Below are 26,071 nucleotides of genomic sequence, written 5' to 3' on the forward strand. Positions count from 1 at the left end.
TTATGTTTTTTTCCTGGTGTTCAGCTCAGGTTTCAAACTTATAATATAACATTTTGGGAAAAATATACAGCCTAATATTCCAGTACTGGAGGCCAATATGGCGAATACCTCCACAGCCACCATGTATTTCCCTCTGGTGCTCAGATAGGCCGGGATCATAGCAATCCAGACACTGCAGAAGACCAGCATGCTGAAGGTGATGTACTTGGCCTCATTAAAACTGTCCGGTAATGTCCTCACCATGAAAGCCAGAACAAAACTCACAGCTGCCAGAAACCCCATATAACCCAACACAGAGTAGAACCCGATAACTGACCCTTCATTACACTGAATGATGATCTTCCCAGGATAGGAGTGCATGTCATACTCTTGGTAGGGAGGAGACACTGACAGCCAAATAACACAGATCAAAACTTGGACAGAAGAACAGATCAGAATAATAGAATTGGATCCTTTGACAGTGACCAATTTTTTCCAGGAACTACCGGGTTTGGTGGCTTTGAAAGCAATCCAGACAACAGTAGTCTTGGCTAGAACAGAAGAGACAGCGACGGAAAAGAAGATCCCAAATGAAATTTGTCTCAGTATGCAGGTTATATTCACAGGACGTCCGAGGAACAAGAAGACACAGAGGAAGCTCAGCAAGATGGAGGTCAGGAGGATGAAGCTCACAGTCCGGTTATTGGCTTTCACAACTGGAGTGTTCCAGTGATAAATAAAGATACCTAATACAAATAATGTTATAATTGCAAATATTAAAGAGGTTGACAAAAAAATTAAGGACATCACTTCATTTTCATAGGACAGAAATTCATATGTTTTGGAAACACATTTCACTTTCCTCTCATTTGGCCACTCTTCATCAGGACATTTGACGCAGTTTCTACTATCTGTAATGAAAAAGGAAAATAAACTATTTATGCCAAAAAGGGCAGAATCTTTACATACAAATGCTAATTTCATCCTAAAATAATGCTTTTATTTTGCATTAAAACTAGGCTGTGATAAATCTTTTGCACAACATATTTATAAAATAACATTATGTTTTCTAAACTATATACATTCAAAACTTGATAGTCCTACATAAATCAATGTAGAATTCTAATTTTGCACAGTCAGAAAAGGACAAGAATTACCGCTACATCCCATGGAAACAAACACAAACGTGTATTTTTTTCCGAACAACACTACTAGATCTATTTTCAAAACCAAGCTAAATCTCCACCAACATTCATACCAGAAAAAAGCATCAATGCCTAACACAGGAACCTTCACCAATTCTTAAGTTCCCTATTTTGGTTTTGAATCCCCCGCAAAGGATGAAAACCAAAAATAATTAAGACATCTATAAACTTCTTTCCTACCTTTCTTTAATTTATGAATAACACAGTTTATTCACTTTTATATACAGATTAAAGTTACAGCATTTAGAATGTCATTAACATATGTCTAAGAACAATTATCATTGCAAAAGCAACAGTATCTCTATTACTAGGATCTTCTTTGTTCCTTAAAATTTTTTATGTGATTGATGATTTAATATTTATTTAAGATTACAGATTTTTATATCGTACTAAAACAGGCTGCTGGCAAATTAGCAAAACCTGGACACCGGATTAAAGGTTCTGTCCCGCCAATACTCTTTGTAACCTTCAAGCTCTTGGCCCACGATCCAGAACTACCACTTTCTCCAGACACAATCAACCTTCCAGAGCTTCTCAAAATGAAGCTTTGAGAATCTGGTGTTGCTTTTATGCCCATTCACAGGGTCCTGCATTATCACACTAATCAGAGAATATAGTGCTTCTCAGTTGGGCTACTGATGTCAAAGGTGTTGGAAATTGTCACTCCACCTGATTTGGTGATAAAAGAAGGATCTACATTGGAGATTACCCAGGGGTAGAAAGACTATACTCTCTATTAGGGATGGGCCGAACACCCCCCGGTTCGGTTCACATCCAGAACATGCGAACAGGCGAAAAATTTGTTCAAACACACGAACACCGTTAAAGTCTATGGGACACGAACATGAAAAATCAAAAGTGCTAATTCTAAGGGTTAGTATGCAAGTTATTGCTCGTACCTGTCTATAGTATGCCTGTAAAGTAGCGAATTGTTCCCGTGTTTAGAATAGTCCCTGCAAAAAATTACATTTCTAAAGGAAAAAAAGTCATTTAAAACTACTTGCGGCTATTAATGAATTGTCGGGTCCCGCAATAAAGATAAAAGTCATTGAAAAAAACAGCATGGGGTTCCCCCACAGTCCATTACCAGGCCCTTTGGGTCTGGTATGAATATTAAGGGGAACCCTGAACCAAGATTTAAAAAAAAAATGCGTGGGGGTCCCTCCAAATTCCATACCAGGCCCTTCAGGTCTGGTATGGATATTAAGGGGAACCCTGCACCAAATTTTCTTTAAAAAATGGCGTAGGGGTCCCCCTCAAAATCCATACCAGACCCTTCAGGTCTGGTATGGATTTTAAGGGGAACCCTGCACCAAAATTTAAAAAAAATTGGCGTGGGGTCCCCCCAAAAAACCATACCAGACCCTTATCCAAGCACGCAACCTAGCAGGCCGCAGGAAAAGAGGGGGGGACGAGAGAGCACCCCCCTCGTGAACCATACCAGGCCACATGCCCTCAACATGGAATCTGGAAGCCCCCTTTAACAAGGGGACCCCCAGATCCCAGCCCCCCTTGTGTGAATTGGTAATGGGGTACAAATGTAACCCTACCATTTTGCAAAAAAAGTGTCAAAAATGTTAAAAAAGACAATAGTGGTTTTTGACAATTCCTTTTTTAATGTCTTCTACTTTCTCCGCTTCTTCTTCCATCCTCTTCTGGTCTTCCTTCGGTTTTCTTCCTCCATCTTGTTCTTCCCCCACTTCTTCTTCTATCTTCCTCTGTGGTCTTCTCCTCCAGCATCTTCCTCCAGCTGCTTCTTCCCAGCTTTGTCCCCCAGATGATCCACCTCAATGGAAGGGTCCCGCTGTGTGACGCTTCTGTTCTGTGACAGTTCTTATATAACTGAGCGCGGGGCCACCTGGTGACCCCACCCCCCTCTGATGCACGGGGACTTCCCTATGGCTTTCCCCGTGGAGTCAGTGGGGGGCGGGGCCACCCGTTTACATGTTGAGGGCATGTGCCCTGGTACGGTTCAGGAGGGGGGGGCGCTCTCTCATCCCCCTTTTTTCCTGCGGCCTGCCAGGTTGCGTGCTTGGATAAGGGTCTGGTATGGATTTTTGGGGGGACCCCCACGTCATTTTTATTTAATTTTGGTGCGGGGTTCCCCTTAAAATGCATACCAGACCTGAAGGGTCTGGTATGGATTTTGAGGGGGACCCTGATGTCGTTTTTTTTTTTTAAATTGGCGCAGGGTTCCCCTTAATATCCATACCAGACCTGAAGGGCCTGGTAATGGACTGTGGGGGAATCCCATGCTGTTATTTTCAATGACTTTTATCTGTATTGCAGGACCCGACAATTCATTAATAGCCGCGAGTAGTTTTAAATGACTTTTTTTCCTATAGAAATGTAATTTTTTGCAGGAACTGTTCTAAACACGGGAAAAATGCGCTACTTTACAGGCATACTATAGACACCGCTCAGGTACGAAATTTAAAGGAATATTTCACTTTTATTGTTTCACTTTAAGCATTATTAAAATCACTGCTCCCGAAAAAACGGCAGTTTTTAAAACTTTTTTTGCATTGATACATGTCCCCTGGGGCAGGACCCAGGTCCCAAAACACTTTTTTTGACAATAACTTGCATATTAACCTTTAAAATTAGCACCTTTAATTTCTCCCATAGACTTTTAAAGGGTGTTCCGCGGCTTTCGAATTTGCCGCGAACACCCCAAATTGTTCGCTATTCGGCGAACGGGCAAACAGCCAATGTTCAAGTCGAACTCATGTTCGACCTGAACAGACAACCCATCCCTACTCTCTATGGGCATAAGCTTCCAGTTGATAACAGCACCATCAAAATAAACCGGTAGGCAGTCCTTTGAAGCAATTTTTTGTTGAATTTTTCCCTATACAACCTCAAAAATTGGCCTACTAACAAAGCTCCAAAGAGGCCACATAGCTGGTTTTGTGTATACAAAATTATTTAACATATAACAGTGGAACAGTAGCAAAATATGACAGCTTTTTTTAAAGATGAGGTTGGTCCTTTATGTTACCAGAAGGTGGTGGAGGGCTCTCACCAAGGTGCAGGCTCTATGAGTGACTGGTCATTACCGGCACTTCTGATGGTAAGGTAGGTTTTGGCTACAGGCCTTTTGGGATCACCCAGTCTATGGTCTTTTGGGATCACTTCACTTACAATCAAACAGGAACAGGCAGATAATCAATTTGTAAGACAGAGTCTTAAGTTTAGAACATAGATCAGGGAAGGCAGAAAATAACTATAATCAGGCAGACCAGGGCAGGTGTCAGGTATTAGGAAATGTCACATAACAGTGCGTAGAAGGGCCAGCACATGGCCAAGCAGAACTGAGAATTGGCACATAGAAACTGGCCAATGCAAATGCGCATGTGCGCACGAGCAGGAACGGCCACAAGGATCCATGTGCCATTGCGCATGCGTGTGCACCAAAGTGCACGCAATATGTGATAGATGCTGATGCCCAGTGGCCTATTTAAAGCCAGCAGCATGAGCCATTAGTTGCTAGATGATCTTCAGCCCCCCCCCCCCCCCCGTGTGTTCCTGTTCTTGATACTATTGGATTTCCTGTTACCGACCCGGCTTGCCTTTGATCTGTCTTGACCCCATTCCTGGCTTTTGTCCCTTGGCTTGCTCCATTGACCCCACTTCTTTCTGCTGATCTGTGTATGACCTTCTTCTGCCTGATTACCAGTGTATGACCCCGGCTAACTCCTGACTCTGCTTGCTGTCTTACCCCTGGCTGACATTCCGTGTATGATATCTGGCCTGGCTCCTGACCCTGCTTCCAGCTCCCCCTTCTGCCAAGTCTCATCGGATGTGGCTGTGGGACTCCTGCCTAGCAGTGCATCCTTCTTGTCCAGCATTCGTCCAGCAGACATTACTGCCTGTTGCAGCTGACAACCCCTGCTTCTTTGGGCATAGCACTCCCTGTCACCACCTTCAGGGGTGCCCTGCACCCTGCAAGGGAAGCCCTCTCAGAACTTAAGCCTCCAACCAGATACGTGACAGGAAACCTGATATACACATGATCGTTTCAAGGTTAGAGAATCACTAAATAGTGAATCAAGAGGGGTAGAACCCTTGGCGTGAACCTTTACAAACAAGTCCGTAAAAGCATCTCACATATTCCGATCATATTCTATTTGTTGGATTGCTAATCACATATTTCTGCTATTAACTTTTGGCCATTCTCACCTGTTACATTGGACATCTCCCCCTCGGAACACGGGACACAGTCATAGCAGCAGAAATGGATACTTGTAGTCAAACCTTTTCTATAACCGGGAGGACATCTGTCATTGCAGTAGGATTCTGGCATCTTGAACATGCAATGAAATATACATAAGCATATTTTCACAATCAAATATTTTCACATTTTTACTTTGTTATTTCAAGTTTTCACAAGACTGTTTTTTTACTTAATGTTAGTTATATTTGTATTAATGTGTATTAGTGTGTCATTCATTATCAATATAATCTGTGTGCTTATTGCACAACTCTATCAGAAATATCTATTACAAGATAAACCAGCTGCGGAACATTCTGCTTTTATGGAAAGTCTAATGAAGTACAGTACATCTGACCACACACTTTGGGTTTTATTTATAAAGCGGAGAGTGTGGCTCATACCAAAAATGCACCAGTGGTAAATTATTTACTGTGTATTAAAGTGATTGTAAATTCTTGTTAAAAAAATGTATTAAAAAATATAACAAACATGTTATACTTACCTTCTCTGTGCAATTGGTTTGGCACAGAGCAGCCCGGATCCTCCTCTTCTCGGGTCCCTCTTCTGTGCTCCTGGCCCCTCCCTCCTGTCGAGTGCCCTCACAGACAGAAATCCCTCCTATGGGGGCACCCGAGCCGAATCACAGCTCCCTGTGTCCATTCAGACACGTTGCCCCGAGCCAGCCCTGCCCCCTCTCTCCCCTGATTGGCTGACTGACTTTGATTGGTACCCAATGGCTCTGCTGCTGTGTTTAAGCCAATCATGAGGAGTGTCCCAGACGGCTTAGACATTCGGTAAAATTCGCTGCCAATGGCGCCAATTAAAAAAAAAAATTGACAGTATTCAGAATCGCCGTTTTTGGCGGCCTGAATACTTTTAAGTGCAAAGGAGGGATTTGGGGTCTTTTAGACCCCCGATCCCCCCATAAAGAGTACCTGTCACCACCTAATACTGTCACATGGGATGTTTACATTCCTTGTGACAGCAATAAAAGTGATCAGATTTTTTTTTTATTTAAAGGGACAATGTAAAAAATAAATAAAATAAGAAAAAAAAAATGTAAAGTGCCCCCACCCCCAGCGTGCTCGCACAGCAAAGAAAACGCATACACAAGTCACGCCCGCAAATGTAACCAGTGTTCAAATCACACATGTGAGGCATCGTCATGATTGTCAGAGTGAGAGCAATAATTATAGCACCAGACCTCCTCTGTAACTCTAACCTGGTAACCATCATTTTTTTTTTTTTTAAGTGGAACCTATGGAGATTTTTAGGTACTGTAGTTTGTCGCCATTCCACAAGTGTGCGCAATTTAAAAGCATCACGTGTTAAATATCTATTTACATTGTACAATAAAAATTGGACTAACTTTACTGTTTTTTTTTTTTAAATTCATGAAAGTGTATTTTTTTTCAACAAAATGCATTTGAAAGACTGCTGCGCAAATACCGTGTAACATTAAATATTGCATAGATAGATTAGATAGATTAGATAGATTAGATAGATTAGATAGATTAGATAGATTAGATAGATAGATATGGATTTTAACTTGTAAGCAACAAATGTTAGAAATAGGCTTAGGCATGAAAGGGTATTTATATTATATTAAGGGAAAAATAAAAATAGTTTAAAAAATCACACAAATGTATAAATACCCTTCTTCCACCAAAAACAAAAAAAAGACAATGTTGTCTTTTTTATTGGTGGAAGAAGGATATTTATATATGTGTGTGTGATTTTCTATACTATTTTCATTTATAAAGATATTTTTACATTTACATTCATTGATCTTAGTAGTTAAAGCAGCTTCCCTCTTTCCTGGTATTCCAGTCACCTTTTTTCTTTGATACATACTTTGATACATACATACTTTGATACATACTTTGATACATATGCTGCAGGGAGCGCACTGACTTAGTGAGTTGGCATATTTCTACAGTTTAAACCATTTTACATCATTATTAGCAATACAAACTGACAGTTTTCTTCTCCACTGCATCCTACTGGATATCGCATGAGATAAAATAACAAAACAGTTTCAAAAGATAAATACCACACATTTCAATGAAATACAGTACTGCATGCCTTATATTTGTTGCTTTTTTTTTGTGAATTGCAAAAAAAGTTAGAAAAATGCTATGAGACATTTTACCGCAAATTTTAAAGAGGAAAATACAGCGTTGGAAATTGCGCCCAGAGTTGCTAAATATTTATAGATGGATAATAATAGCGATGGATAATAAATATAAGGTTTTTTTTTTTCTTACTGTGCCCCCTTTCCATATGATGTCTTCTGGTTTAACATTCAAAAGTCTATCAAGCTCCAGATAGTCTCTAAATTTGGCCAGTGGTTTAATAGAAATGTTGCTCAATATTCGATCGTTATTACTTTTAATATATATTAAGTTTCCTAAAATCTGCTCGGTGGGTACTTCCCCTCTCTCGTTAATGTAGATTTCTTCTCCGGTTGGTTCCACATAATGCACTTTCCTGATATATCTGTGCAACTTTCCCTAAATTAAAAAAAAAGACACGTTATTAAAGTTGTTGTAGTTTTAAAGTTAGCATGTCCCCCAAAACTAAAGGGAGCTCAAAAAATGATAGCGTTCAGTTCAGTAAAAAAGTGACACAATTTTTTATAAAATGAAATACATGTAATATGTTTAACCGCTTCAGCCCCGGAAGATTTTACCCCCTTCCTGACCAGAGCACTTTTTTGCGTTTCGGCACTGCATTGCTTTAACTGACAATTGCGCGGTCGTGCGACGTTGCACCCAAACAAAATTGACGTCCTTTTTTTCCCACAAATAGAGCTTTCTTTTGGTGGTATTTGATCACCTCTTTTTTACTTTTTGCTATAATAAATATCCCCCATAAATATATAAAAAAACTAATTTTTTCCTCAGTTTAGGCCGATATGTATTTTTCTACATATTTTTGGTAAAAAAAATCGCAATAAGCGTATATTGATTGGTTTGAGCAAAAGTTATAGCGTCTACAAAATAGGGGATCGTTTTATGGTATTTTTATTTTAATTTTTTTTAATTAGTAGTGGCAGCGATCTGCGATTTTTATCGAGACTGCGACATTATGGCGGACATATTGGACACTTTTGACACTATTTTGGGACCATTGTCATTTATACAGCGATCAGTGCTATAAAAATGCACTGATTACTGTGTAAATGACACTGGCAGGGAAGAGGTTAAACACTAGGGGGCGATGAAGGGGTTAAGTGTGTCCTAGGGAGTGATTCTAACTGTGGGGGGATGTGCTTCCACTCACATGACAGTGATCACTGCTCCCGATGACAGGGAGCAGTGATCTCTGTCATGTCACAAAGCAGAACGGGGAAATGCCTTTTTTACATAGGCACTTCCCCATTCTGCGGCTCCGTGACACGATAGCCGGGAGACCGGCAGACATGGAGTCCACGGGTCCCACGGGCACGGCCACGCTGTACGCACCGGGCGTGCATGCACATCCTGGCAACCCTTCCATTTAAAGGGGACGTATAGGTACACCCATTTGCCCACCGCTGCCATTGTGCCAATGCATATTGGCGTGCAGCGGTCGGCAAGTGGTTAATAATAAGTAGAATGTACCTGTTATCTATCTCTTTTCCTTTGTTTCATCTTTCGATTGCAAGCTTTTTTTTCTGCTGTTCTCAGACTTTCTAATCTAGGGCGGTAATGTTCTTTCTCCATGCCCCCCCCCCCCCCCCCGTGTATGTGAACATAGCCACTTTCTCTTGCTTGCCTTCAAGATGGACTACACATCCACCTGTAGACACATTAAGCTCTATGGGAATTGTCGTACTCATAGAGCGGAGCATGTGGCCAGTAAAAACAGCACTGCTCACTCAACACTAGTAGCAGTAAGGTGCATCAGTGGAGCACAAGGAGTATGCACAGGGCAAAAAAATAAAGAAGCTTGAAGACAAAGGTAAAAGATTTTTGAAGCAAATACATGTAGCAAGGAGCTGGCTATCTTACCTGCAGAATCAGAAGACACTCTACAACATTGTTGCAGTGAGACTATTTTCCTCTAGTGCCAGCTAAGACTCTGTGTCATCACATCCTGTCAGCAGATTGATTGCAAAGCATGCAGGGAATTGTAGTCCCAGAACTCATGTTTTACATTCAGATTGAACTGTATGGAACTACAAGAGCATGCCCTGGAGAAAAGGACACAAAGACTCCATCTTGTTTGCCTGAAGGAGTTCAGTCACCACGAGGCAAGAGAACAGACTGGACTTAGGGGAGAAGTGCTGCCACCCAGGTCACTCCAGTGCGTTGTTTCAGGCATCCACAGCTGGTCTGGGACATCCAGCCTGAGAGAGGGGGATCCCAGGTGCATATCCAAATACACATGCATTGACGGTGTGAAGCGTTCCGGTGTGAGGTGACCAGTCGGGTCACTAGAAGATCCTGCCTGTTCCAGGAAATTTGTTTGGGCCTTGACCGCAGGATTGGGTGAGAGGGCATTTGCCCATTTGCAGGAAACAAGGACACTGCACACAGATAGAGTTGTATGGACGCTGTATACAGACATTATTGCTCTTAGTCACCTTGCTAACACTTGTACTGCCACAGGACACAAGACCATTCAAATACAGAGACACTGTCTACAGACACCTTGCTGAGGAAGATCCTGCATTCTTTACTTGATAATCCGGGTCAGTTGTGTTGTTTGACCCTGCTATTCAGGAGTTTAAGTGCACCAACGAGAGCGGCTAGCTGAAGATCCAAGGCCTCATCTTCCTTCCAAGAGACTGAAGTTAGTGGTGCCATATGGGCACGCACACACATGTTCAAAGCTCTGTATATGAAGTGGGTGTGCGGGATAGTTTATTTGGGAAGTTAAGCCACTAAATGTTGAACTGAGTACAGTGTGTGTAATTGGGCCTGTGGTATCAGGGGATAGAAGATAAAGACTAAAGGGAGAACACAGGAAGTGCCACCTGAGTGTAGTATTAAAAGCAGCTTTAATGGCAAGGTAACAAAACTCACTTACAAGAGGTAAGAACATAATAGGCTCATCTGTATAAGTATGTGGAGTCCATCTGGAGGTCCATGGATCCGGATCCAGTCACTGTGTGTTGCTGTGTGATGGTTCGGTCTCTCAGCACGTCCTGTGGCCACCAGGAGGGAGCCGGAACCGGCGTCGGACACTCGTGGATGACGTTACGGGTCACAGGAGCACATCCGGGGGAACTTCCACAAAGAAAGAGAAAAAGGACTGGCAGGCTACGCGCTCGGAGCTACAGCTCCTTCTATTGGCCAGGTGGGAGGGCGTGAAGTTGTTAAACTGCCTGGTTCATTCTTTCCAAGCCTTTTCCTTGGTCAGAAATATCTGAAGGTTCTCTGCTGTGTTCCTGTTAAAGACTTGCCTGACTGATGTCCCTTCTGGTTCCTGATCCTGTTTGCTGCCTCCGACTACGCTGTTCTTTGGCTTCCAGATTTACTGGCTTGCTCTGACTACCCATTTTGGTTGCCGTTCCGATTGCTATGTTTTGACTATGCTTACTATTTGTACCATTTTTACCATTATATTGTGTGATTTTTACTGCATTTTCTGTCTCCGTCTGATTCATGGTTCCTGACAGTAGGCGAAGGCCATTAATTCAGAAGATGCAGGCAATCCACCTAGTGGTAATATTTTTTACAGATTGAATGAGCAGGACCACTGCATGGATCAATTTGCCATATCTCCTGATTCACACTGCTCACCTGGATCCTCCCACTGGTGGCTGTTCCGGTACAACCTATGTTGCAGGCCTTCCCTGCTGCTGCTCCAGTCTCTGTGCAGGCACCCACCACGATTATATTACCTCTGCAAGAGGTATGTCTGGTTCCACTCCGTTCTCCAGTAATTTGGGGCGATCTAGTTCAATGCAGAGGGTTGCTCAACCAGGTTGGGATATACTTTGAGATGCTTCCCCAGGCGTTCCCCACCGACAGAAGCAAAGTAGACTTCATTATTTCTTTGCTTTGAGATAGAGCTTTGGCTTGGGCAAACCCTCTATGGGAGATGCAAAAACCCATTGTCCTGAGTTACCCTAAGTTTGTGGCTTCCTTTAAAAAGAAAAGGGTATTTGACGTTCCCGCATGCTCCACTTCTGCTGCCAAGAGCACTGTGGGAACTGTTGCTGATTATGACATTGAATTCCGTACTCTGGCAGCAGAGGTCACTTGGAACAATGAGGCCCCCGTGGCTGCTTTTTCTCATGGTCTCTCGGATAACATCAAAGATGAGATAGCAGCCTGAGACATACCTACAGATCTGGAGAAGTTGATCATGTTTGCCATTCTCATTGACTCCAGACGCCAAGAGAGACCTTCCTTTAAGGGACGCTTGAAGAAGCCTCCTGTACATTTGGCTCCAAGCTTTGCAGTCCCACCTTTGCCTCCCTCACCTCCCATGCCTCCTGGTAGTGAGTCTGCCAGTGAAGTAGAACCCATGCAGTTGGGCTTCACACATCTTTCTGCAGATGAGAGGGCCTTTAGGAGGAGGGAGAGATTGTGCCTTTATTGTGGCCAGGCAGGTCACAATACTTTGAAGTCTTGTCCAACCCATCCGGGAGAACGCTTGCACCTGAGGTCCCGTAGGGGACAGACCTTAAGTGGCAATGTTACATCCCCAGTTATCCTGAAGGATAAACAAACAGAGAAGAATGGCACAAGAAAAATTGCCATAGACAGTCCGGAATCTAATAATAAAATCTAATAATAAAAGCAAGGTGCTATGCAGACTGAGGAAACATAAGAAAAAAGTCCATATATAAAGTTGTCCTAGAGGTTGAAAAGGACTACACTTGTGGCAGCTCCCCTGTGAGGCAATTCTCTGTAATAAAAGCAAAGGAAGAGCAAGGTGCGCCAAACTAAGTGTAGTAGTTAAGCCATAGGAAATTTTAATAAGCAAACAGCCAAATGGGTACTCACATAACATGAGAAATAAAAGGCATGATTGTAACAAGTCCTATGTTACTGCGTTTCAAAGCACCTGCTTTTGCCTCAACGTCCTGACGTCACATCCGGTCCAGCTCTGAGTAATCTGAGTGCGTTCCACCGTGAGGCAGAGACCTGGCCAGCTATTACATCTACCCTGCCGACGCCATATTTCCAACCATTGAACACGGAGCTCCCGCATGACGTAGAACGTATTACAACCATGCCTTTTATTTCTCATGTTATGTGAGTACCCATTGGTTGTTTGCCTATTAAAATTTCCTATGGCATAACTACTACATTTAGTTTGGGGCACCTTGCTCTTCTTTTATCCAGAAGGATAAGCCTTTAGTTTCGGTTACCCTTTCTTGGTCTGAGTTGTCCATCGAGACACAGGTGCTAATCAACTCTGGGGCAGCAGTCCTGTTCATAGATAGTGTTTAAGCACTTGATTCCGTTACAGCTTTGTGCCACCCCACTTGCCATTGAGGCTATTGATGGGAGACCTCTACACCCTGCTCTGTTGACCATGGCGATAGGGGCTCTTCACCATGAGATAATCCAATTCCAAGTTATTTCCTCACCTCATTACCCGGTGGTTATTGGTTATCTTTGGTTACAGAGGCACAACCCCTATTTTGAGGGGTTTTTCAGGAATTCATCAAAGATGTCCTCCGAGATATGTTGCAGCAATATTTGTTCATTTTGATGATATTCTCAAATATTCTAAATCCCTAGAGAGCCACCACACAGATGTCTCCCGTGTGCTACGGAGGCTGAGAGATAATAACCTATATTGTAAGTTGGAAAAGTGCGAGTTACATCGTGAACAGGTTAAATTTCTGGGTTATGTCATTTCTACTGCTGGTTTTTCGATGGACCCAGAGAAACTATCTGCAGTTCTAAAGTGGCCTCAACCCGTAGGTCTAAACCCACTACAACGTTTTCTTCACTTTGCCAATTATTATCGGAAATTTATTCCGAACGTCTGTTCTCTGGTCAAACCCCTGGCTGATATGACCAGAAAGGACAGTAACCCACAGAATTGGTCTCCCGATTCCATCAAAGCATTTGAGTCTCTCAAGGCTGCCTTTGTTTCAGTTCCTGTGCTGGTACATCCTGATTCTACGTTACCCTTCATTCTTGAAGTTGATGCATCTGAGACTGGAGCGGGCGCCCTTTTGTCTCAACATCCTACCTCTGAGAGCGCTATGCATCCTTGTGGCTACTTTTCCAAGAAATTGTCTCCTTTAGAGTGCAATTACGAGATTGGGAACAGAGAATTGTTAGCTATCATTTTAGCTCTGAAAGAATGAAGGTATTTTCTCGAAGGTACCACTGTGCCTGTCCACCTTTTTATTAACCATAAGAATCTCACATTCTTGTCTGAGGCAAAATGCTTATCTCCCAGGGGGGCATGATGGGCTCTTTTTCTGTCGAGCTTCAATTACATAGTCTCATTCTTACCCGGTACTAAGAATGTAAGGGCTGACGCATTGTCACGACAGTTTTCCTCTGCTTCCAAGATGGAGTAGGTTCCGGCTCCTGTGATACCTCCTAGTCGTATTCTGGCCACTGTTCGTACCAGTCTCACTTCACCTTTGGGTGACAGAATCCTTAACGCTCAGATTCATTTTCCTCCTGAGAAGCCTGGTGACTGCTGCTTTGTCCCTGAGAATCTCCGCACTGCTTTGCTCCCGACTTAACATTCTCCCAGTGTAGCTGGCCACCCAGGGAAGAATCAACTAATTTGGGCTATTTCTCAACAATTCTGGTGGCCTAGCCTCCGCGCTGATGTGACCACCTTCGTAGCCACTTGTTACGTGTGTGCTCAGTGTAAGACACTACAACATCTTTCAGTGGGCCTCCTACAACCCATACCCAATGGAGAGAGGCCTTGGACCCACCTGTCTATGGATTTTATTGTGGAGTTACCCAACTCCCAGGGCAACACAGTTTTTCTTATGGTGGTTGGCTGGTTCTCGAAAAGGTCTCGTTGTATTCCACTGGAGAAGTTGCACACATCCAAAGTACTGGCATCCATTTTTGCTTGGGAGGTCTTTCAGTTACATGGGCCACCAAAGATTATCATCTTGGACAGGGGTAGCCAGTTTGTTTCCAGGTTTTGGCAAGCCTTTTGTGCACAGTTAGGAATTCAGTTTTCCTTTTCCTCTGCATATCACCCACAGTCCAATGGGGCCACAGAACAAGCCAACCAAGCCTTGGAGCACTTTATACGTTTCTATATTTCTGACCACCATAACAACTGGACAGACCTCTTACTTTGGGCGGAGTTTGCTCACAATAGTGTCGTCAATACCACTTCCTGAATTTCTCTGTTTATGGGGAATTATGGTTTCCAGCCATCTATGTTGTCTGACTCATTTGTTTCCTCAAAGAATCCCTGTGTTAGAGGAGCATCTCTGTGATCTTTGTTAAACTTGGGTGCAGGTCCAAGAGTCCTTGCAACATGCCAGTAATAGGTACAGACTCCATGCTGACCGCAGATGCCTACCCGCGCCTTCCTACCAGGTTGGGGAGAGGGTCTGGCTGTCATCCAACATTCATTGTTCCCTCATTGAAACTGGCACCTTGATTTATTTGGCCTTTCCATATTCTCTGTAGGATCAACCCTGTGGCTTACGCATTAGACCTACCTTCTAACATGCATATTTTGAATGTATTTCATGTCTCCTTATTAAAACCTTTGGTGTTCAACCATTTCACCACCTCGGTATCACGTCCTCGCCCGCTTCAGGTTGAGAACCATGAAGAGTATGAGATACAACTGATCATTGACTCCTGTAGGTTCTGTGGGCGCATACAGTACCTTGGAAAGGAAAGGATATGGTCCAAAGGAACGTTCTTGGGTCTCATCCTCGGACATGCATGCTCGTGTCCTCCTCCGTGCTTTCCATAGACATTTTGTCCTCAAGCCTGGTGGTCCTCCGAGGTGGAGGGGTCATTGAGGAGGGGGTACTGTCAGGACTGGGCTCTCAGCCCTCCCTTCTCAGTGCTCAGGTTTCCCAGCTGTCGGTTAATTGCCAGCACTCATCATTCCACAGTGGCTCACCTGGTGATCATTTCCTGATCATCAATCCAGCCTACAGCCAGTCACTTCTGGCTATTTAAACTGCCTGGTTAATTTCTTCCGTGCCTTCGCCTTGGTCAGAAATATCTGAAGATTCTCTGCTGTATTCTTGTTAAAGACTTGACTGGCTGAAGTCCTTCTGGTTCCTGATCCTATTTGCTGCTTCCGACTACACTGATCTCTGGCTTCCTGATTTACTGGTTTGTTCTGACTACCCATTTTGGTTACCGATCCCTGGCTATGTTTTGACTACGTTTACTATTTGTACCATTTTTACCATTATATTAAAAGGTGTGATTTTTACTGCATTTTCTGTCTCCGTCTGATTCATGGTTCCTGACAGAGGAGTACCAGGAAAGAACAGAGTCGTGAAGGCCAAGGGAGTGGAGTTTTTTTTTTGAGGAGGAGTGGGTGGTCAACTGTGTCAAAGGTAGCGGAAAGGTCTAATAGTATGAGTATTGAGTAATGGGCATTTAGCAGATCATTAGTGAGTTTTAATAGGGTAGTTTCAATGGAATGTTGGGGGTGGAAGACAAACTGTAGGGGATTGAGAAAGTTGTTGTCAGTGAGGTAGCAACTCAGTTGAAGACAAGGCATTCAAGAAGCTTGGAGGTAAACGGGAGCAGGGAGATGGGTCTTAAGTTATTAAAACAGGTGGGCTCCAGTGAGGGTTTTTTAAGTATGGGGGGTAACCAGTGCATGTTTGAGCAGAGTTGAAAAGGTGGAAAAGGAGAGTTTGAAGATGTGGGTTAGAGAGTTTAGGATAGAGCAGGAAGGGGGTCATAGTAATTTTGAGGGGACAGGATCCTGTGGACAGGTGGTGAGGTGGGCGGCGGAAAGGATTTTAGCAACTTCCTCAGTGGTAACAGGGTTGAAGGAGGAAAGTATAAGAAAGCTAGATGCTGAATATCTCATCATGAATTGTGTTGATTTTGTTTTTGAAATGACTGGCAATCTCCTGGGCAGTAAGTAAGTTGGGGGTGGAAGCAGTGGGGGGTGAAGTAAGGAATTAATGGTAGAAAAGAGTTGACGAGAATTGGATGAAAGGGTTTTGATGAGAGTGGTTTAGTCGATTTGTTTAGCAGCGTGGAGGCAGGAGTTGTATTCGAGAAGGGCAGATTTGTAGAGGGTGAAGTTTTGCGGGGATTTAGTTTTACACCACACTCGCTCAGGAACATGGCTGTGTCTCTTGAGCGAGTGTGGTTTCTAGTGTTGTCTGTTTGTCAAGCAGAATCCACTTAAGGCTCAAACCCAGGGTTTTGGTGTGCTTTATGCAAGTGGCTATAGTAGGGAAAGGTTCCCCTTCTGGCAGAGACAGTGATAGCAATAGGGAAAGGTTCCGGCAGAGTAGGGAAAGAGTTAAGGCTATCTCTACCTTCTCAGAAGGCTTCCCATTTGGGTTGGACTGACTAGGCCTCACTCAGCTCCTCGTGGCAGACGCTGTCAGCATCACTGAGTCTACATACCGCTGTCGCTATGCTGCATTACTGTAAGTGTTCCCGGTCGGGTGGGCCTCCCTGACGGTTCTGGTTGTACTATTGTGTTACTTATACAATGCATCTTTGGGCAAAGGGGTGTGGCAAACTCACTATTTCTGATATGGTAAAAACATTTATCTACCCCCTATGTTGAGGGCATGTGGCCTGGTATGGTTCAGAGGGGGGGCAGCCTTTCCTGACCTGCCAGGCTCCATGCCCAGATAAGGGTCTGGTATGGATTTTGGGGGGACCCCACGCCATTTTTCTTTCAATTTATTTTGGCATGGGATTCACCTCCAAATCCATACCAGACCCGAAGGGCCTAGTATGGACTGGGGGGACCCCACACCATTTTTTTCTTTCTTTATTTTTATTTTTTTAAACCACATGTTTATTGAATTTTTGTAAAGAGATAAAAAAGTATTGAATATCAAGTAGTTGTACATAATAGTATACAATGTTCAGTTAAGTAGTTCGGGGGTGCCATAAAATGAAAAATAGTATAAGTAATTGCTTCATGAGATTAGAAGTAACATTAATAAAACAATAACCAAACATTAAACACCTGAGAGTGTGAGATGATCTGTGCTTTACTGTATTAGTCTTATTGATTGGACTTATATTAGGGTATATTACGTCCAATTCGTGGGTGCTAGGTGGGGATTGGCAACCGCATCCATCCCATCACCCCCGTGGGAGCAAACTGTGGCGAAACAGGTGCTGGCGACCTACCCCGGAGTCCTCTCTGTTGTTTCTGGAAGGAACCTGTCAGGTTTACTAAAGACTATAAGGTATGTGAGAGTAGGGATAGGTCAAGGGTGAAACAGAATTGCCTGTAAGGAGTTAGGTACCATCTTTGAGAGATCTTTTGGGATAGTTCCCATAGGGCAGAGCAACAGGTAGATTGATATATAGATTTGAATGCTTTTCGCCATTGTTCCTCGGTAAAGAGGTCTCCCAAGTCCGATTCCCAGTGTAGATGTGAGGTAGATTTAATAAAGTCTTTCTTCCGGTGTAAAGTGTTGTAGAGTAATGAGATACCTTTTTGTTTAGGCAATAAGTGGGTTAAAAAGGACCATATGGTTGAAGGTAGGGAGTCTGATGGTTTAGGTTTGGGTAGTGTAGATAAGCAATGGGTTACCTGTAAGTGAGTAAAATATTCTGAGGCTGGGAGAGCAAGCTCTTTTCGCAGCTGGGAGAAGGTTTTTAAGTTCAAGTTGTAGAACAGGTCTTGAATGTGTAGGATGCCTTTGCTTGTCCACTGGTATAGTAAGAGGTCTGGCGTTAGTTGTGTGAGAACTCCTAGCGGGATGGGGGGTGATATGGTTTGTGAGAGTGATAGTGATATTTTTGTAAGTGCTTTCCATTCCAGGGTTGTGGCTTTCATTGTAGGGGAAACAACATTCGGTACAACGATGCCTAAAGGGATCCCTAAAATCCAAGTTTTTAGATCTGATCTGATGAGTGAAGAGGATTCTATTTGTCCCCAGTGGGTGTTAGGGGGAAGACTAAACCATTCTCGTATTTTCATTAGTATGGTGGCTAGGTAGTAATCTGCAAAGTCCATGTAGCCTGATCCTCCTGTTATTCTATGTTTGCTGAGTTTCGAGTGGGCACATCTGGGTTTCTTACCTTGCCAGATGAACATGTTTAGGATGGTTTGTAGGGACTTAAAATAGGATTGAGGTATCGGGATGGGTATTGTTCTAAAAAAATAGAGCAATTGTGGGAGGTGGTTCATTTTGAATGATGCTAGTCTCCCTGACCATGATAGTTCGTGTCACGCTAGTTTTTGTAGGTCAGCCTGCAGCTTTTTAGTAAATGATATATAGTTAGACGCAAAAATATTTTTTACTGATTTAGTGAGTTAAATACCTAGATATGAGATACTGTTTTCTGCCCAGGTGTAAGGGAACTGAGATTGTAATAGATGTCTAGTCATAGCGTCTATACCTAGGTTGAGGATGAATGATTTTTTTTTTCATTTATTTTGTAGTAGGATACCTTGCTGAACCAGGTGAGAGTGTTTTGTATTGCTGCCAGGGAAGGAGTCGGGTTGGTGACCATTAGGATGACATCATCGGCAAATGGGCTACTCTTTTGTGAGGTCCTGTTGATTGTGAAGCCAGAAATGAGGAGGTTGGTTCTGATGTGTTCTGCTAGAGGTTCCATAAGTAGATTAAAGAACAGGGGGGATAATGGGCATCCTTGCCGCATGCCGTTGGTTATTTGGAATAATTGGGATAGCATTTCATAGGAGTATACTTTCGCAGAGGGTGTTGTGTACAGGGCTAGAATAGCTTGCAGAATGTTGCCCTTGAAGCTGAATTTGAGAAGGACTATGTGGAGGTCCAGTGTATCATGTCGAATGCCTTCTCTGCATCCAGAGACAGAAGCAGAGAAGGCGTTCCGCTGGACTCAGCGTGGTGGATAATATCTATAATTCTTCTGGTAGCGTTGGGTGCTTGGCGACCCATGGTGAAGCCTGATTGATCGAGGTGTACTAGGGTGGGCAGTATGTTATTTAGTCAGGTGGCAATAGCTTTTGCATATATTTTTAAGTCAAGATTTAGTAAAGAGATTGGTCTAAAATTTGGGGGAGTAGTCGGTTTCTTCCCTGGCTTTGGGAGGGTGATTATCATTGCTTGTAATATTTCATGAGGGAATGAAGAAGAGGAGGCAGTGTCATTGAAAAGGATAATCATATAGTGAGTGAGTACGGGAGAGAATCGTTTGTAGTATTCGCTAGTCAGTCTGGACCTGGGGCTTTCCCTGTTGGGAGAGATTTGATGACAGATTGTAGTTCTGAGGTTGTGAAAGGTGCATTCAAGGATTCTAGTTGTGCGTCATTTAGTGTTGGAAGGTTTACATGGTTTAGAAAAGTGTCAATATCTGCAATAGAAGGTTGGTGAGTCAAGGCATCTAGTTTAATGTTGTATAGGTCACTGTAATATGCACTGAAGATATCAGCAATGTCTTGGGGATTTAGCATTTTTTCTTTTGTGTGAGGGTGAATTAGGTAGGCTATTTTGGTTTTTGCTTGATATCCCTATAGGCATCTAGCTAGAGCTTTCCATATTTTATTTGAGGTGGATTAAGCTGTAGCCTTCAATCTACATTGCAATTTTTCAAAGGAGTGCAAGAGTGGGTTCTGAGCTCTTGCCTTAGGGATAGAAGCTTAGCAGAATGTATGGCCTGTGGATTGGCTTTGTTGATTTTCTCTAGTTCTGTTATGTCAGCCGTAAGATAGTCTAGACGCTGCATCCTTTCTTTTTTCATACGAGAATTAATTTGCATTAATACACCTCTGATAAATACCTTGTGTGTATTTCATACTATGCTGTAGTCGGATACCGAGCCCACGTTGTTAATGAAGAATTCAGAGAATAGAGTGGTGATTTCTGCAGTATATGCTGGCTGTTGCAGTAGAAAATTAGCTCGCCAGAGATTGGTTTTAGATTGTGGTGGGAGTCTGCAATTGAAATACTGATGGGTGCGTGGTCCGACCACAACATGGTATGGATAGTCGAAGAAGTGGCTTTTTGAAAAAGCCATTTATCTGCAACAAAAAGATCAATTCTCAAATATGTTTTATGAAGTGGAGAAAAATACCTGTAGTCTTTTTCAGATTTGTGGTGACATCGCCAAATGTCAAACATGTCTTGGTCAAGTAGAAATTTTTTCAGAGGGGAGTCACGCCTTTTGGATGTCGTAGATGAGTCCATGAATATATGGTACTAGGTTGAAGTCACCACACATAATCACATGGCCTCTTTAGTTTGATGGATTGCATGAGGTGTTTGAGGAAGCTTATTTGGCGGACATTATGTGCATATATGTTTATCAAGGTATAGATGACATTGTTAATAGTGCATTGTAGTATAATGTACCGACTGCTCGGGTCTAGAGTCACCTGATGGGGCTGGAAGGTTACTGTGTCTTTGACTGCAATTAGGACTCCTCTTTTTTTGGAGGAAAAAGAGGCCTGGAAGATGTGTGGGAAGTGCTTCTTGGAGCATTTAGGTGTTGCGGATGATGAGAAGTGAGTCTCTTGGACACATAGAATATCGCAGTTGGTATCTTGGGCAGTTTTCCAAAGGGAGGGGCACTTGACTGGATGATTGAGCCCATTTGTGTTTATAGATAGGATATTGAGTGGCATATTTCTGTGGAAACGTTGAGTGTTAGGTATGCAGGCACTTACAGTTAGTTGGATCTGGTAGAGGTGTTCCTGTTGATACTCCTAGTTGTCCTGCTGTGGTAGAGTGGATCAGGATAAGAGATAGCTGTGGAGCTTAACTGTGCTACTGGAAAGCTCAACTGTGTTCAAGTTAAAAAAAAATAGAAAGAAAAGAAAAAAAGAAAAGTCAGCGTAAAAGAGCAGGATATCAATCAAAGGTGGATTATTGCGGTATATTCTATGGCGGATCAAATAAGCTAAGTTTAGCAAATCCGCAATGTGGGGAGAACAGTCAGTTGTAACAGTTGTTTAACAAAGCTATGCGAGAGCTATAAGCCATGAACTGGGGAGAAAAAGGGTTACATGTGGAAGGCCCATCCACGGGTTAGAGGTCACAGGTGTCAGTCATATTGCTTCTGCTGGTTGCGACGGTTGTATGGAGATTTGCATTGTGGCAAATCGAAGACTGGATTCCTGCGGTTGTTCTAGAATGATGCTCCAGGTGTATAGGAGTTTCATTCCTCCTGTAAGGGGGGTTATAGAATGATCTGTGCCATTTTTTGCGATTAGCAGAGTTGCTCGGTATCGCCATTTGTATTGGATTTTATGATTGCGCAGCGCCTTGGTTACAGGACTTGGCTGTCTGCGTTGTTGTAAAGTGAATTTAGAGAGCTCTGGATAGAGCTGTATTTCAGCGACTGGTGCAGGAAGGGTTACAGCTGACCTGGCAGCTACCAGGAACATTTCTTTAGCGTGGAAAAAATGCACCCTCATAAGCACATCTCTGGGTACCGAGGCAGCTAGGTGAGGCAGTTTGGATATTCTGTGTATACGGTCTATAGAGATTTAAAGTAAAGTGACGTTGGGAAGGATAGTGTGCATGAGGTCACTCGCATATTTTTGAAGATCAGCAGTCATTACTGATTCAGGTATACTGCATAATTTGGTTTGTAGCAAGAGATATACAAATAAACCACCCCTGAATCTCTCTTACTCCACTGCGCCAAAGAAAAGTGCAAAGCTATATAAAAGATGTGTAAATGAATACAAAATATGTGTACATACACAGTGTACAGTGAAAAAAAAAAAAAAAATTGATGTTATTGCGCCGAGAATGATCTTCCAGGTCTGCCAGTTTAGCTTTAATCGAGGATTGCTCATCTTTCACTTTATTGTATGTGTCCACAAGATCGTTCACAGTTGTGGTGCATTCCTCCATTTTATCTTCTATGTAGGAGAACCTATTCCCCAAACTGTTGATGTCAGAGGAGAATTTGGTTTTAAAGGAGGACATATCTGACATTAATTATGTCTGCAGTGAGAGGGGCATGTCCCTTAAAGTTGTGTCTAGTATAGATTGTCCTGTGATAGGAAAGGCAGCCACAGAGGATTGAAGTGCCTGGTTTGACTGGAGAGGGTTAAATGGGTGGGCAGCATTGTGCTCTGAGGGTTCATCAAGCCTCATACAGGCCTTAGCAGCTCCCTGAATGTGGGCTTCCTCCAGCCAAATGACCGGGAGATTGGGGCAACAGTTGTGGCTCTTGATCTCCCTGCTAATCATCAGAGAAATTTGTGTATGATAATCGCACTGTGGCCACGCCGGCGCCGTTTTGGGCAGCACTGACCTTAGATGATGCCTTGAGGAAGAAGGCTGTCAGCTTTCTGACCTGTTTTTATCCTTCTTCTTGAGGGACATGCTGCAGGAGGGTATCCGGGGTGTGAGGAAGCTGGATGGCTGCAGATTTCCCGTGGATGTGGGCCGTCATCACTCCGGAGCTCTCCCCAGTGTACGGAGCTCTGTGTCTTGATGGCCATTACACTTGCTGGCAGACCAAGCCCACTCCTTTATTTTTTTACCGGCACTTTTTTTATCATTCAGCTGTCAGTTACATAGTTACATAGTCAGGTTGAAAAAAGACACAAGTCCATCCAGTTCAACCATAAAAAAAAAAAATATCGTACAATCCAATATACCCAATTCTATACCCACTGTTGATCCAGAGGAAGGCAAAAAAACCCAGCAGAGCATGCTCCAATTTGCTACAGCAGGGGAAAAAATTATTTCCTGATTCCCCAAGAGGCAATTGGATTTTCCCCGGATCAACTTTATCTATAAATGCTAGTACCCAGTTATATTCTGTACATTTAGGAAAGTATCCAGGCCTTTCCTAAAGCAATCTACTGAGCTGGCCAGAACCATCTCTGGTGGGAGTCTATTCCACATTTTCACAGCTCTTACTGGGAAGAAACCTTTCCATATTTGGAGATGAAATCTCTTTTCCTCTAGGCGTAAAGAGTGCCCCTTTGTCCTCTGTGTTGATCGTAAAGTGAATAACTCAACACCAAGTTCACTATATGGACCCCTTATATATTTGAACATGTTGATCATATCCCCCTTATTCTCCTCTTCTCAAGAGTGAATATTGTAGGGTGTCCATCGGGGTAAACACCCGACAAACACCCTGCAAATTCGGGTGTTCATCGAACGACCGAACAGGAAAATGTTCGGCCCAAATTCATGCTCGGGCCGAACTGTTCGCCCATACCTACTCACCAATGATAATCCTCAATCACAAAGCAGAAAAGTATTCACTAGGGGCAGACCATCTAAGACAAAGCAACTCTGCCATTTTTTACAATCTTTACACAAAAATGTTAAAATGCACATTTAGACCTAAAGATTGGTTAAAACCCCCCCAAAAAGTAAATGTTTTCTGAAGCAGTGGCCCTGAAGGACTAAATGGTGGTAGTTGCAATATTGTATGTCAAATGATATTAGCGCAACAGTTAATGAAACCCATATTTTCAGTGAAAAATACACTAAGGTTCATTTTAGTGTACACAAAAACAACATACTACTCAATGTTTTTGTAAACTATAAAAGTCAAGCCTGCTTTGAGTAAATAGATACCAAAACTTGGTATGAACAGATTTGCTGATTTCTCCCAGCTGTACCCGCCAATACCTGCAGTGCTTACATTTAGGAGCAGTAAGGACCCAGAATAACATGCAGGGGGGTAACTTCAGCAGTGTGTGGAGGCGTTTAGGCGGCTTTACAGATGTCTGAATCACTTCCATCAGAAAGCCGATACTCAGTTTGACTAGTATAAACACATTCTTGGCTGCTATAGCAGCTGAGACTGTGTTTAAACCCCATGTTACTCCCCTATCCCATCAGTGACTCATCAGTTATGCTCCACCTTATTCCCCCATACCATTAACGATTTATCTGCTCAGCACCACTTGATCCAGGGATCTCCAAACTACGGCCCTCCAGCTGTTGCGGAACTACACATCCCATGAGGCATTGTAGAACTCTGACATTCACAGACATGACTAGGCATGATGGGAAATGTAGTTCCTGAACAACTGGAGGGCCATAGTTTGGAGACCCTTGAACCTAACAGTGAAGTTAATTCTGCCTCATAGAAGTAATTCAGTAGCTCAGCTTACCCTGTTCCACCCTCCAAGCAGTGACTCAGCAACTCAACTACTTCTGCTCTCCCCTTCCAGCAATGCAAAGACTTAAAAACTCAGCACCCCTTCTGCACCATCCCATCCAGCATGGCCTCATCATGTTGCTCCTTCTGCACTCTATTCTAGCATTGACCCTAATTCCACCTCCCAGCAAGTAATTCAACATCTCAGCTCAGCCTGCTCCACCCTCACTGTATTATCTCAATAGATCAGCTCACCCTGTTCTAAGCAGTGACTAAGCAGCTTATCTCCTCCTCTTCCCACTCCTATCAGTGATAAAATAGCTCACCTCACCTTGATGCTCCATCTTGTCACTAAATTATCTCAGCCCCCTGGTTTTCCACTACCGACAATGACTGCAGACTGATGTGAACTGTATAGCTACGTAACTGAAAAACAATAGCAACAAGAACAATAATAATAATATAAATAATAATAACACAACTTACTATATGTTTTAGTCCATAACTTCCAGATTTACCTTTTATCAAGTTCATGCATTCCAGGGCAAAGGCCAGAATAGATACTGCTCTAAACACATAGACTGGCTTTGAGTCCTTTATTCCATAAATAATTGGCTTGAATCTGTACAAATCTGTGTAGTTTACTCTAATAAACTTAGAAAGGGTATGAAATTGTTCATTTTTCTTTGGGATTGAAGAAACAATAGAAAGCATCTGAAGCCAGAACTGTTCTCTTATCGGGTCATTTGGAGAGGTAGAGAAAATATGATCATTGACAAACTCTTCTATTGCTCTGAATGTTTTTAGAGGCTGCAGGATTATTAAACTGCAGTTGACTATTTTATGATGAAAAATGTCCAGGCTCTTTAAATACTTCCACGGCTCATGGAAAATGAAGGTCAAGTTGACCTTCTGTTCATTGTGCAGTTCAGTAAAAAAATGAAGAAAGTATTCTGAGAAGAAACCACATACTATTATAATTTTAGTCGTTGACCTCCGAATAACTGTTGTTTCCTGCTTATTCAATGTTCTAAGTTTATCACTAAATTTGATGACATATTCAATACAGATTCCATGCTGAGCCATCATCTTCCTCAGTTCCTGTACCTCTGTATCACCACTTCCATCATTTGGTGTCACTATCCCAACCCAGGTCCATCCAAAATGTAGCAAACATTTTAAAATAGCCTTATAACAGATCCATTCATCTGGGATCATTCGGTATAAAGTTGGAAACATTGATCTGTCGCTCATTAGAGGGTTGGTGACTTGATAATTAAGCTGTATAATTGGATGATCGATAGTACATTAATAGGATGCTATTCACCAAATAATAAAAAATATCAATGTAGGGGGGCGTGACTGACATCTGGCAAGAGGGATGCTTGTGCTCAGAGCTCCTCACACTCATCAGGAATATCCGCTCCTGACAGATATGCCAGCACATCTCCACCACCACTCATCTCCACTGCCTTCTGAGCACCTGAGCCATGCAGGAGAGAAACCCCACAACCCCAGAGACTCTCAGGTTT

The 26,071-nt window shown here is 42.9% G+C and overlaps 1 protein-coding gene across 1 annotated transcript; it reads right to left on the bottom strand.

The window, feature by feature from the left end:
• On the bottom strand, positions 1-25,757 carry LOC141130150 (vomeronasal type-2 receptor 26-like). Its single transcript, XM_073618115.1, has 4 exons — positions 25,026-25,757; positions 7,668-7,913; positions 5,367-5,490; positions 1-890 (listed from the first exon to the last, which is right to left on the bottom strand). The coding sequence occupies exons 1-4, from the start codon at positions 25,755-25,757 to the stop codon at positions 1-3; spliced, it is 1,992 nt and encodes a 663-aa protein (XP_073474216.1).
• Positions 25,758-26,071: the final 314 nt, after the last annotated feature.

The sequence above is a fragment of the Aquarana catesbeiana genome, linkage group LG01 (genome assembly GCF_042186555.1).
Source record: "Aquarana catesbeiana isolate 2022-GZ linkage group LG01, ASM4218655v1, whole genome shotgun sequence".
Classification (NCBI taxonomy): Eukaryota; Metazoa; Chordata; class Amphibia; order Anura; family Ranidae; genus Aquarana; species Aquarana catesbeiana.